Source organism: Neofelis nebulosa, chromosome 12, assembly GCF_028018385.1.
Source record: "Neofelis nebulosa isolate mNeoNeb1 chromosome 12, mNeoNeb1.pri, whole genome shotgun sequence".
NCBI classification, from domain to species: domain Eukaryota; kingdom Metazoa; phylum Chordata; class Mammalia; order Carnivora; family Felidae; genus Neofelis; species Neofelis nebulosa.
In genome coordinates, this window is record NC_080793.1 from 8,061,153 (window position 1) to 8,075,621 (window position 14,469).

General features: G+C 47.6%; 2 protein-coding genes across 5 annotated transcripts in view; both read right to left on the bottom strand.

Moving 5' to 3' along the window:
- The window catches only part of LOC131491273 (neutrophil gelatinase-associated lipocalin-like), a 107,864-nt gene that overhangs the window by 74,862 nt on the left and 18,533 nt on the right, over positions 1 to 14,469 (bottom strand). The window lies entirely within an intron of this gene.
- On the bottom strand, positions 8,618 to 12,570 carry LOC131491279 (neutrophil gelatinase-associated lipocalin-like). The gene is made up of 7 exons (XM_058693991.1): positions 12,389 to 12,570; positions 11,730 to 11,866; positions 10,229 to 10,308; positions 9,966 to 10,085; positions 9,651 to 9,752; positions 8,926 to 8,956; positions 8,618 to 8,810 (listed from the first exon to the last, which is right to left on the bottom strand). Exons 1-6 carry the CDS (start codon positions 12,524 to 12,526, stop codon positions 8,937 to 8,939), a joined length of 597 nt encoding a protein of 198 aa, XP_058549974.1. The 5' UTR covers positions 12,527 to 12,570; the 3' UTR covers positions 8,618 to 8,810; positions 8,926 to 8,936.

A 14,469-nucleotide genomic window follows, 5' to 3' on the forward strand; every position in this document is an offset into this window, starting at 1 on the left:
AGCCCATCCTGCCTCTCCTCCCCTCTGTTGACACTCTTCTCGGGGGTCTCCCTGCAGCTGCCCCTTCAGGTCACTTACCAGCTGTTCCTGGAAGACAGGCTCCACAGGGACCCAGAGCAGAGGAGGGGCTGGGATCAGGTTTGGGGTGGAGTCCTGGGCCTTGGTCTGCAGGGCTCCCAGCAGGACAAGGCCCAACCACAGGAGACCTAGGGCCATGACTTCAGGGCCAAGGAGGCAGGCACCACTTTCAGTTTCCCTGAAAGAAGGGATGAGTGAGGAGGCTTCTGGGGGGATGCTATTTATGGTCTCTGTGGCCAATAGGTCACCCCAGGGTGGAGCAACTTATCCTTTGCCAAATCCTGGAAGGATGAGGCAATTGCCAGCAACTCGTGCTGAGGATCATGGCAAGCTCTCTGTCCTTTCCCTCAGGTCAGAATTATGCAAGATGAGGGGCAGAAAGGTCCAGGAGGTGGGAGGGTGCATTCCCCATATCTCCACATCTCTGGAGGGGACAGTGACTCCTTCCACACTCTCTTCCCTCTGGTTAGCACTGTGAGTGGTCAGGGGTCTTCGATATGGACCAGCTGTCTGACTGCCAGGAGCTTCTCAACTGGAGCTCAAGAGTGGGGTGGGGTAAGGGTGGTGGGACCCCCTTCCTGCACCTGGTGAAAACAGAGAATTCTTCACACCAAAGGAGCCAATGTTGCTTTCTGGTTCTCCAAGGGGAACAGAAGTGGAGGCAGCTGAAAAGGACATTCCTGGCACAAAGGACAGAGTGTACCCTGTGCTGCTCATGGAGCCCAGATCCTGGCCCTCCCAGGGACCCACCCCAGGCCCTGGCACAGTGTGAGACATGCTTCTGCTCCCTGCACCTCCCAACAGCTCACCTGGGAGTGTTCCTGATGAGGGAACATAAGGTAAGCTGAGGGGAAAACACATGCTAGCATCCCCCTCCCCCTAGTTGGGATCTGTGTGACAATCCTCAGGCACTCCTGGCTGCCCAAGAACAAAGGAAAAGAAAGAAAACAAATGGTTAGCTGAGAGAGATTACAGTCCTGCAGGTCGTGACTCTCCATCAGTCTACCTATGTCCTAGTAAGTTAGGAGAAAAAGGGAATCTTATCAATAGCCTAATCGCCAGAAACCTATACTCAGTTTCCTGGAGCCCCAACATCACCCTCCCTCCCATAGTGATATGGGGAACAAAGGCAAGAAGGAAATGGCAGATGGAATTGAATTTCATTAAAACCTACAGTCCATTGACAAACTTGAGGCACATACAGAGTATAACATTTCTCCAGGAATTCCTTACTGTCTGAATGTTAATGCTTTGCTAGAGGGTAAAACAACATTAGCTTGACAACATCTAGGCCTCCAGTAATGTGGGAGTCTACTTGAGCATATGAAAATCCCTTTAGAAACTTCCTCTTGACTTTATGTCCTCCAACCCCATGGATTATAACCAGTCACTCTTCAAAGCCCCAGTATAGCTCTTTATGCCCAAGACTATTGTCCCTGTGCTTTAATAGAATCACCTTTTTTGAACAAAAGATGTTCAAGAATCCTTTCATGGCTGTCATCTCTGAACCCCCACCATTCAAAAGCACCCTCATTGCCATCAAGAATCAGCCCCTCCCCTCCTCCATGCCCCATTGGCAGGGTGAACCCAGACCTCAGCTGGCCCCTAAGGGACTTGGCCTTTAGTTCCTTCCTGGTGGGGGACAATGGGGACATGCATCTGCACTGTGTGAAGTGGGGTGGGGGGGCTGGCACCCCAAGGGGGGGCTCTCTACCCTGCTACTCTGGACACCGGGAACCTTGGGTCACAGTGAGTGCAAGGACTAGCCTCATCCTTGAGAGATCACTGATTTCATCTGCCATCTCTGGCCATAGTCTTGAACTGTGGAGCCCAGGGATAGGACTGGACCCCCAGAAATGTTCCTGCCATGGCTGATCTCAGCTTTGTCTGGGAGGGAAGCAGTTTCCTCATGGGAGCTTGGATGTCCATGGGAGGCAGTGATGGGCCCCAGCCCCCAGGCAGTGTCTCCTAGATGTCACCACCAGGGCCAGAGCTGATGGAATGCCTGACCTGAGGCTGACCTGAGGGCTGACTGGCCTCAAATGAGACTCCCAGAGACCTCATTAGCATGTCTACCTGCTACAGGGGAACCAGCTCCCCTACCCTGGGCTTTGGGTGGTTGGTCCAGAGAGAAGGAACTCTGGGTGAATAGGGAGCATAATATACAAGCTAGAGCCCCCCACCCCCCACTCTCAGGTGGGATATGTGTGCATTCCTCTGGCTGCCCAAGAACAAAGGAAAGGAAAGAAAACACATGGTTAACTGATAGAGATCCCAGTCATCCAGGACATGAGTCTCCATCAGTTTACAAATATCTTAGTAAATTAGAAGAAAAAGGCAATCTTATCAATAGTCTAGTGTCCAGAAGCCTATAGACTCAGGTTCCTGGAGCCCCTATTAACACCCTCCCCACCATGGAGATGCAGGAAGAAAGGCAAGAAGGAAATGGCAGGTAAGATTAAATTTCCTGGTACCCTGCAGCCCAGTGACAAATAATTGAGGCACATACAGGGTACATTTTCCCAGAACCCCCTACCATTCCTAAATATAAATGCCTTACTAGAGGTAAAACAACCTAAGCTTGACAGTAGCAGATCCTAGGGGAGATTAGGAGTCCTCTTTAGCACGTCAGACTCCTTCTGGAGGCCTCCTTCCCTTTTGACTTTACTTCCCCTAACTTCCTAGTATATAAACAGTCACTCATCCCAACTTCAATGCAGCTTTTTTCTGCCCATGGGTCTTGTCCCCATGTTTTAATAAAATCTTTTTTTTTTTTTTTTTTTTTTTTTTTTTGCACCAAGACATCTTCAAGAATTCTTTCTTGGCTGTCAGCTCTGGAACCCTCCCCACCCCACTCAATAACCTCACCATTTGGCCTCCAATGTGGGGTGTGGGTCTTTTCATCTGGACTCAGAGCTTCAGTGCAAACTTGGTGAGCACTTTCTCTTTGCTTCCTTTACTCTTATTTCAGGGGCTTTTCAAGGAGTCTGGTCTTATTAGAACACTTTCCTGTCTATTGCTCAGGCTGTACTCCTGTAGCCCGTGCCTACTCTATGGGGAGGAGAGAGCCTGTCTTTTGGCTGGAAGTGAATCCCCAGGCTGGAATGATAAAAAGATCCAGAAACTTGTGCCCTCTCTTTATTTCTGTCCTTATACATAGTTGTCTGTCCTGGGCATAGGACAGCCACCTAAGTGACTAACATGGCTGCCAATCTTAAGATTCCTGTGTGAGGTTTCCTCCTCATTGGTCTAGCATGATCCCATCCACATCCCTGGTCTCACCAGTTCTGGCTGTGGGACCTCCCCTAGAAGCCTGCAAAACCAGTACCCTGATGAACTGGGGACCATTTCCCAGGAAACTGGCTGTAAAGACTATGTGTTGGCATGTAGAGTAGATCATGATGGGTTTCAGTCTTCACAGTTTTTTTTGTCAATGTCCTCTATTAACTAGGACTTAAATTACAAAATTGGGCAATTCCATCTTGTAAAACTTTTCCAGTGTTTTCCATGATTTAAAAATGATGTTGTCTTCAGCTTCTCAGCAAGGCAAACTAGGTCCATCTGCTGGCACCGATTTGTAGGCTAGGATGAAATGGGAAAGTGGGGGGGACACCACCATCCCTCCTACAGAAGCCCTTAAAGGCTGGTTGGTGATCATCGAGATTTGCTTTCGAGGTACGCCTCCGGTCACTTTGACCCCTCAGAAACCTCTGATGTATCCTGCATGGGTGCTGCCACCTGGTGATTGGGCGGGATTTTCATGGTAATGGGCCTTCTCTACTTTTCTCTCTCTAGGAAGAGGATGGGAGCTTCTCAGTCCCCAAGAACTCCTCCTTGGGATGCCTTTTTAACCCACTGGAAACAAATTGGATTGCAAAATTTAGGAAAGGGCTGATGTCATGTAACTGTGTATGGCCTTAGTAGAATCTAGCAGCTAGAGCTCTTCTGCAGGAAACAGAATCAATGCACAGGGGTACCCTAGGTCCAGGCCTTCACAGATCTAAGTCAGGACCTGGACCAAAAGCCTCTTGCAGAATGCACTTGCCCAAATGTGTTTGGCTAGTAAACTCCCTCCGGGCATAGTGGATGTCCTAACAGGCGTCCTCCTGATGGAACTCAGGTGCTAGTGGAAGCAAAGGCCCTCCCTGACAAAGGGGATGCTGACTCTTTCTCTCTGTTCCTCCTCCTAATAGATGTGGGAGTCTCTCCCTCATTCTCCTGAGTTATCAGCTATAACTGGAGCCAACTGTGGGTAGTCTACCTTGAGACGTGGACTTTAAAGACTATTCCCAAGCAGCTGCCCAAACTCCCTTTGTTTCAGGGAAATCCCTTGTCTTCTCTAGCCTGACATAGACTCCCTAGTTCCACTTTGGTGGAAATCAAACAAACAAACAAACAAACATGGCATCTCCTCTTTCCCAGCTGACATAGTTTAGAACCAGAAATCCTCTCTCTCTGCCTCTGGCATTTCACCTCTTCTGCCTTCCCTTCTCCCTCCTCCTGTTTCTGCATCACCCTCTGTGTGACCTACATAACTGGCTTCTATACCATCCTCCCACCCACGATGTCAAGGAGTGATGAGCACCCTCTTGGATCGCCCACTTTAGATTCCCCCATTGGTGTCCCAGGTAAAATGTGACAATGGGGAACAAACTGATTGTCCTCAAAGTGAACGCAGGTGGAAAGTATTCAGTGTTAAGGCTTATTTAAGTTTGTTGGTTAACTAAGATAGACATGTATTTAGAGTTATCAGCATTAAATATGAAAATTTTTTTCTACCAAGGTTTCCTAAAGGTCAAACTCATGTTGTCTCTGTTGCAATTTGTTAGCAAAAAGATGACTTAAAATAAAGGGTAATTTTATGTATCTCAAAGTTTTCACGGATAATTGTTAAGATAGCTTTCATAGTCTTTGGTAATCTGACACTTGAATAAATGGGATTGAATTCACTGGATATCTAGGTCTTTTCCAAATAGAATGAATGGAGTGTTAAAGCATTGATTACTGAATATAGGTTTCTGCTTTTGACTTCTTATTGCAGAGAAACTAAGAACATTTGGGTCTATTGGAAAACATGGTTTAAGCTTAATTGATTCATGAATTTGCCATCTAAAGGATTCTGGTGTAACGGTTTACAAATGGTTGCTACTTAGTCTCAGCTGGACACTAAGGTTGCTAAGAGTCAAAATTCTGCTAAGCATAATTAAGACTGATGGAAATAAGGAAAGCAACTCTATATGTAAGAAAGTATGAATGTGTAAAAAAGAGAGAAGGAATGGAAATATATATTTTTGTTACAGGTAAAAGAAAGTAATTTTGTCCTAAATGAGACTGGTTTGGAGAAAAATGGCCTGGGACAAAATTTGAATGCAAAGGAAAGTCATAGAAGTTTCATGAAGGGAAATCTTTGGAAAAGAATTTTTTAAAAATGTTTTTAATGTTTATTTATTTTTGACAGAGAAAGAGACAGAGCATGAGCTGGGGAGGGGCAGAGAAAGAGAGGGAGACACAGAATCTGAAGCAGGCTCCAGGCTCCAGGCTGTCAGCACAGAGCCTGAGGCGGGGCTCGAACTCACAGACCGTGAGATCATGACCTGAGACGAAGTGGGACACTCAACCGACTGAGACACCCAGGCGCCCCTGGAAAGGAATTTTATGTGTGATTATGGCAGACTATGTTGCAGAATGGATTTTTAAAAGTACACCAGTATAAGGTTGAAATTCTGCTTTTCTCTCTGTTCAAAACACAAAGTTTTCTTTGGATTGTATGGCTCTTGATTAAAAAAATAAATAAAAATAGTATACAAAGGTTTTTTTTCTCTTTTGTCTCCTGGGAAAACCACAGCTTTAGGTTTTGTCTTTATCAGGTCATTGATCATTCAGTAAAAACTTCTCACTGTTAAAGGAGATAAGTTTCGCTAACAAGTATATAACCCTATATATTGCCTTTGGAATCTCATATTGCCATCTTGGTTAAATACATAATTTAAAGCTTTAAGATTTGTAATGAACTGAATTCTGTTTCAGATGTTCACTATAACTTTCTAAGGTTTGACAAACTTCCCCGGATTTAAATTGTAAAAAAAGTCTTTTTGACCAAGGAGGCCTTTTTATTTGGTATGTTAAATGAAAGTCCTGTTAAATAATGATACACCTTAGGTGGTATTGCTTGGGTAAATGCTGGAACTGTTCAAATGTGTTTGCAATTCCTAAATCTCTAAATGAACATGCAAAACATATCCTACCTAAACCTGATCTGACAGTTATTAGAAACCCACACCATATAAACCCAAAACACCTGGTTTATTTAAAGGATGGAAAGCCTACTATAACAGGGGATTTAACTCCAAAATGGAAGGGCTTCTACTGGATCATATTATGTACTCCCACTGCAGTAAATTAGAGGGGCACACTTCATGGGCTCCTATATCTAAATAAAACCTGTATCCCCTTCCCAGGAATTCAATGAGTAAACTAATCTGCCTTCTTATTCCTGTGAACCTGTAGAAGACCTCAGACTTCTCCTAGGGAAGTTGTACCTTTCCTTTTCATCCTCCTTTCCCAATTTCTACTAACAGTTCCTTCTTACAACAGGCCATTCAAAAGGATCACCACAGATATTTGAGTTAAAAACCATAAAGACCAATCTGATTCCTGCTGCCTGTTCCCAAAAGCATCTGAGGATGCTTCAAGCCTAAAATCTAAAAAAAAAAAAAAAAAAGCTCACTGGAAGTACTGGGAGAGACTGGGTTTGTAATCTGCTGTAATCACTAACCAGCATTTGTCTTGTTTCTATAAAAGTACCTCTTTTTAATTACCTGATTGGTTACTAAACAAAACAGAGTCAATATGATGGCTATACACCACGTGTTACACGGTTAAGGCCTTAAATGACTCTAAATACCATTATTTTACTAAATACTAAAATAACTAAAATGCATAAAACGCTTCTACAAAACAGAATGGCAATAGGTGTTTTAAGTGCTACACAGGGTGGACGTTATATTCTCATAAATACAAAATGCTATGTATACATTCCACACTATTACAGAAATATTTCTGAATTTCTAACAACAAGAATACTCAAATTGGCACATTAAACAATTCCTCTCTTTCCTTTAGTGATTGGGTAAACTCTTGAACTGGAGGATTTTTGTTATCTACCAAAGACTTTTCATTTGAGCTGATCTTTCTAGTTATTCTACTTATGTTTTGCTGTTTTCTCCCAAGTCTCTCTGCCTGGTGTCAAGACTCCATTACTACAATAACTTCAAGCCAAGAGATGATCCTTTCTACTCAAGCAAGTTCATACAACGTTTTCCACCTTGGATTCAGCTGCCTCACCTTGACTGACCTATGTTCCCCTATGGACCAATAATGACCCATAGGTAGGGACAACTCTATGCCCCTATTCAGCAGGAAGAAGCTATGGAAGATGAGACCTTCTTCCTTCAACAAACTTAAAGATTTAAGGGTCAAAGTTGATCAGGGGGGATATGATGAGGATCTGAGGCAACTGTGAACAAAACAGGCTGACACCCCCCCCACCCCCCCCGTGGAATATGTGACATATTTCTCACACACTCCTGGCTACCCAAGAACAAAGGAAAGGCATTTAATTGCTTGCCATGGTGATGTAGGAAACTAAGGCAAATGAAAAATTAAATCCCCTTACTGCCTGCAGCCCATTGACAAGTCCTTAAACCAGCAATGACCTCCCTCTAGGATCTCAGCTGCTTTGAAGATGACACTTTGCTAGGGGCAAAGAGAACCTAAAGTCAACATTATCCCAACCTCCAAGATCCTGTAAGTCTACTTCCTTCTCTCAACTACCCCAAGGTGTATGCTGGCAATCATACTCCAAACTTATGGCCCCTGATATGCATCTGAAGAGTCTCATGAGTGAGGTTTTATTCAACTGTAATAAGTGGTGTTTCCCTAGCAACAGTGAGCCCCTCAAGGTCCTGGAAACCTTGCTTCCAAAATACCTTAGAGACCTACTCTATCCCTGACCTCCTCCAATTTGAGGCTAAATATAATCAGTTACCCATCACAACCCAGTGCAGCTTTTCCCACCCATGGGTCCTGTCCTCATGCTTTAATAAAATCACATTTTTGCACCAAAGATATCTTCAATAAATATTTATTGGCCCTTAGCTTGGGAGCCCCCCCATCACTCCAAAACTTTATCACTGGTGACGGGGGTGACAGCACCTCAACCCACCCCCAAACCCTCTCCATCTGCCTGGTTCTGGCTGGACCTCTGACATTGGACCTGCTGCAGGTGGTTGAACATGGGTGTGAGATGTGCCCCTTCAGTGTGCTAGGAGGCAGGGGCAAGTCACGACTCCTGCTGGTCTGGGTCTGGGCCTGGATTTGGGAGCTAGAAGTGTTCAGTCAAAGCTAGAATCAGCTTCTGTGGCCTCCATCCCTTGCTGGGGACCACAATACCTGGGAGTGATGCTAATAGGAGCCTACCCTTGATTCTTTTCCCTCTCAGAGGGCCCAGAGGTCAAGGAGCACAGGTTGGAGTTTGGGGGACATGTGTTTATTTAGACAGTAATGAAGGGTTCCATTAACAGGGCAGTCTGGGAAGCAGTGAGCTGGTGGGATGTGTAGTGAGAATGGTCCCCTGGATCTCTCACTGGTGTCCAGAGTGGTGGGGACAGCTGGACAATGCCCTGGGCAGAGGTCGACGTGAGGGGGATGGGGTGGAGAGAATCAGAGGGCACCTGAGAGGGAGTCAGGGGAATAAAGAGGTGCTGGGCAGGTGGGACAAAGGCAGACTTGGGACCCCCTCCCAGATGCACCCTGGCTACCATCAGCCCCCTCTCCAGCCATACTTACCGCACCTTTGCTCACTCATCGATGCACTGATCTGTGGAGGACAAAGTGGTCAGCATGGGCAGGGGTGTGTGTGTGGGATCCTTGACCTCCAGGACCCCTGCACTGCCCCTGGGCTGTCCTGGATCCAGTCACAGAAGCTCTGGGGCTTCCCTTCAGGGATGGTACAGCAGAGGACTAGATGATAGGGAAGGGGACTGAAGGAGAGGCCTGAGGACAAGCAGACCTGGGTGATACCCATTCTCCAAAGGAGGCAGGTGAGGCTCAGCCAAGTTCCTGCTTGGGCACCAAGCCTTCTGCCTGTTTACCTGCTGAGTCCTGACACACCCTCAGCCTTGGGGAGGCACCTACCCAGGCCAGGCTGCCTGAGGACAAGGGCACCTGCCAAGTCAGTGGTGAGCCAGCCCCAGGGCAAAGGGGGAGGTGGCCCAGGACAAACAGGCCAGGCAGGGAGGAGGAAGAGGGAGAAATGGCCAGGCAAGGAGACTGGGGAAGCTTGGCCCCAAATGTGTAATTCTCACGTGGGCAGGACTGAGCTATTGTGAAGGAGGAAACTTGGGAACAAGAACCCTGGGTGTGACAGGGCCTTCTTGAACCCAAAGTGGCTCCTGGAGCTCCAGTGACTACAGCAGGGCTCTGCCTCCCTTCTCTCTCCCCTTCCCTAGTGAGGCAACATCAGGCCTGGGCAGTACCCATATACCCTTCTCCTGTCACCAGCCGGTGATTACCAATGTGGATAGGGAAGATGATGTGCTCATCGGTGAGGCCCAGGGCTTTGGCGAAGCTAATGAAGTTTTCCTTCAGCTCATGGGTCAACTCCTTGGTCCTCCCTATGACCAAGATGGCTGGTGAGTGGCTGGCAAAAGCCCCATAAATATTGTGGAACCCATGAATGATGCCTCAGACCCCTCCCCACCTCTCTTTTCACAGACCCCTCTCCCACCTCCCAGGGCTTGGAGTGTAGGTAACCTTGGGGGCTGGGTGTCGTGGGCCTCTTCTTCCCCAACACAAACAAGAGCCAGGTCCCAGGGGGTAAGACCCACCATAGAGGGTGATCTTGAAGAACTCCTGGTTTTTGTAAACTGTCTTGAAGAACACGGTGGCAACCTGGTTGTAGTCTGTGGCCACCACTCGGACAGTGTAGCTCTGAGTTCCAATGTAACCTGCATGGCAGACACTAAGGAATTAGCCTGCCCTGGCCAGGTAGAAGGAGCCATTGCTTCCACCCCGACCTCCACAGTTTGGCATCTGTGTGGGGGGACAGGAAGGTCAGTGACCCTGGAGACCCAATCCACTCGGGACTCACGCTCAATGTTGCCCAGGGTGAATTCGCCTGGCTGTGAACTTGGGATGAAAATTCTGAGCCAGTGGTCACAGGTCTCGTTCCTGTGGAAGCAAGAGATGGGTGGGTAAAAGGGTGACAGCCCACCGTGCCACAGCAGGAGTCTCACTCCCCACCCCTCAGATGGGCCTGGCTCTTCTCCACTGAGCCCATCCCTGCCTCTCCCTGCCAACTCTGCCCTGAGCCCACTCTGACCTGCCCATACTCTCCCTCCCAGCACCTACTGTCCTTCCTTCTTCTGGGCTGTTTCCCCTTGGCAGCCTTTGCTGCATACTTTTCCTCACACCAAGGCATTTGTCCCATATATATATATATATATATATATATATATATATATATATATTTTTTTTTTTTTTTAATTTTAACATTTTCATTAATTTTTGAGAGAGAGAGAGAGAGAGAGAGAGAGCAAGAGGTGGGGAGGAGCAGAGAAAGAAGGAGACACAGAATCCAAAGCAGGCTCCAGGCTCTGAGTTGTCAGCACAGAACCCGATGTGGGGCTCACACTGACAAACCATGAGATCATGACCTGAGACAAAGATGGACGCTTAAACAACTGAGGTACCCAAGTGCCCATGTCCTCTATTCTTATCTTTCGGGATCCCGCTATAACCATTCTTGGGGGAATCACCACCAAGGCTCCAGTCTGCTGGATGCCAAAGACTTCCTTAGCTGTTGGGCCAACATCTGGTCCCCTGGCACTCCAGAGCCGATATCCCAACACCTGCCCCTCTTCGGATCCTTCAATGACAGATGCTCTATCCCCATACCCAAGTGACAAATCCAGAAACCCAGAGGAGCTGGGTAAGCCTTGCCTCCCCTCTCTAGGTCCTAATCTTCCCCAAACTCTGGTCATCTCCACCTATGATTGATCAGCCTCCTGGGCTGCACACCATCATTCCTCTCCCTGCTGCAGCCATACCCACTGGTGAGCCATACTCACCAGTACCTGAGGCCCCTGCCACTGTGACCACCCACCACCCCACACTGCTCATCAGCTCCTGCTCAGGGCAGCCATGAAATGGCTTGCTGTTTCTTGAAGAAGTGGCTCTCTCTGACTCAGCCTAGCAGCCCTGCCATGAAGGTCCCAGGCCTTCTACTGATGCAGGTTGGTTCCTCAAGGCCCATTCCATAGACCACCTCCCTAGAAGCCCTTAAGAATGTCCTAGGGGGGATTCCACGCCAGATCCAGTGACCCTCCTCACATTCTAGGACACCCTGCTCTCCTTGGTAGAGAGTCTCTGTCCATCCTCAGTACTCTACTGCGTCTGTGCTAAAGTGACCAAGAAATGTTGATCTAGTGAATGAAAGAAGGAATAAGCACAAGGATCCAGTACCCAGTGGTAGGATGAATGATCATCTTTCAGCTTTGGTCACCCCTTGGCTAAGACATTAGTTTGCTTCTTGGACCCCCAGGGCAGTCCTGTAGGCCCCCCATGCTCCCTTAGGAGGTGGTGGCACTCACCAGGCCAGGATAGAGGTGACATTGTAGCTGTTCTCTTCGTTCAGCTCGTAGGTGGTGGCATACATCTTCAACTGGCTGTGTTCTTCTTTATTAAATGCATTCCCTGCCAATCCTATGATGTACCATTTCCCCTGGAACTACAATGGGGGCTGGTGATAGGCAGGGCAAGGAGCAGCCCCAGGGGACCCTCCTGCTCCATCACTGCAGGCACCTGTAGGCAGCCTGGGCCTCAACCAGAAGCCCCTCTAACTGGGCTGCTGGGACCCAGCTGGCCACCCAGGCTGAGCTGATGAGCCTGGTGGAGCTGTAGACCATCAGGCAAGGCGGGAGCCCTGAGTGTGTCAGGGACCGGGTGACCCTTGGCAAGTGGCCAGCTAGCTTCCCTGAGCCTCAGTTTCCTCATTATGTAGAGGGCCTGAAGGTGTTCCCACCTTGCAAGGACTACAGGGATTATGGAAGAAAGTGTAGACTAGGGGAGTCTGTCTACTCAGCTAACCCTCTTGTCAGCAAGGTTGCATGTTGTTGGAGGTTTCAGGTGTGTCTTCCATCAGGGCACCAGAGGGCAGACTGAGCTAAAGTCTGAACCCATCCTGTCTCTCCTCCCCTCTGTTCACACTCTTCTCAGGGCCTCCCTGCACCTGCCCCTCCAGGACCCTTACCAGCTCATTTTGGAAGTCAGGCTGCAGAGGGACCCTGTCCAGAGGTGGGGCTGGGATCAGGTTTTGGGTGGAGTCCTGGGCCTGGGTCTGCAGGACCCCCAGCAGAGCAAGGCTCAGCCACAGGAGACCTAAGGCCATGACTTCAGGGCTGAGGAAGCAGGCACCACTCCAGATATTCCCTGATAGAGGGGATGAGTGAGGAGGCTTCTGGGGGGATGCTATTTATGGTCTCTGTGGCCAATGGCTCACCCCAGGGTGGAGCGACATATCCTTTGCCAAATCCTGGAAGGGTGAGGCAATTGCTAGTATCTCATGCTGAAGATCATGGCAAGCTTTCTGCCCTTCCCCTAGGTCAGGATTATGCAAGATGAGGGACAGAAAGGTCCATGAGGCTAGAGGATGCATTCCCCATATCTCCACATCTCTGGCAGGGACAGTGACTGTCTCCACAGTCTCTTCCCCCTGGTTAGCACTGTGTGTGGTCAGGGTTCTGTGATCTGGACCAGCTGTCATCTCTGACCTCCAGGAGCTTCTCTGCTGTGGCCCAAGTACACGGTGGGGTAAGTGCGGTGGGGCCCCCTTATTGCACCTAATGAAAACAGAGAATGCCTCCCACCAACAGAGCCCATGCTGCTTTGTGGGTCTCTAAAAGGAAGGGAAGGGGACTCAGCTGAAAGAGGACATTCCTGGTAGGGAAGGACAGAGTATACCCTGTGTTGCTCATGGAGCCCAGATCCTGGCCTTCCCAAGTACCCACCCTAGGCCTTGGCACGAGGTGAAACACCCTTTCCCTGACCCCACAACCAAAGACCTACCGGGGAGTGTTCCTTACGAAGGAGCATAAGGCAAGCTGAGGGCAAAGCACATGTTAGCATGCCTCTTCCCCCAGGTGGGATATGTATGACATTGTTCAGGCACTCCTTGATGCCCAAGAACAAAGGAAAGGAGTGAAAACAAATTGTTAGCTGATAGAGATCACAGGTTTGCAGAACTTGAGTCTCCATTAATTTACCCTTGTTCTAGTAAATTAGGAGAAAAATGGAATCTTATCAATTCCCTAATCTCCAGAAAACTATACTCAGTTTCCTGGAGCCCCAGTATCAACCTCCCCCTCATAGTGATATAGGGAAGAAAGGCAAGAAGGAAATGGCACATGGCATTAAATTTCATTATGACCTGCAGCCCATTGACAAATACATGAGGCAAAAATGGAGTGTAACATTTCTCCAGGAATTCCTTACTGTCTTAATGTTAATGCTTTGCTAAAGGGCAAAACAACCTTAGCTTGACAACATCTAGGCCTCCAGTAATGTGCAAGTCTTCTTGAGAATATGAAAATCCCTTTAGAAACTTCCTCTTAACTTTATGGCCCCCAACTCCATGGTATATAACCAGTCACTCTTCACAACCCCAGTGCAGCAGCTCTTTCTGTCCAAGAGTCCTGTCCCCATGTTTTAACAAAATCACCTTTGGACTGCAAGCTGTATTACAAAGCTCTAATCATCAAGACAGTATGGTACTGGCACAAAAACAGACACTCAGATCAATGGAACAGAATAGAGAACCCTGAAGTGTACCCACAAACGTATGGCCAAGTAATCTTTGACAAAGCAGGAAAGAATAATATTCAATGGAATAAAGATAGTCTCTTCAGCAAGTGGTGCTGGGAAAACTGGACAGTAACATACAGAAAAATGAACCTGGATCACTTCCTTACACCATACCCCAAAATAAACTCAAAATGGATGAAAGACCTAAATGTAAGACAGGAAACCATCAAAATCCTTGAGGAGAAATCAGGCAAAACCTTCTTTGACCTTGGCCACAGCAACTTCTTACTCAACATGTCTCTAGAGGCAAGGGAAATAAAAGCAAAAATGACCTACTGGGACCTCATCAAAATAAAAGCTTCCGCACAGCAAAGGAAACAATCAGCAAAACTAAAAGGCAACGATGGAATGCGAGAAGATATTTGCAAATTACTTATCAGATAAAGGATTAGTATCCAAAATCTATAAAGAACTTATCAAACTCAACACCCAAAAAACAAATAATCCAGTGAAGAAACGGGCAAAAGACAT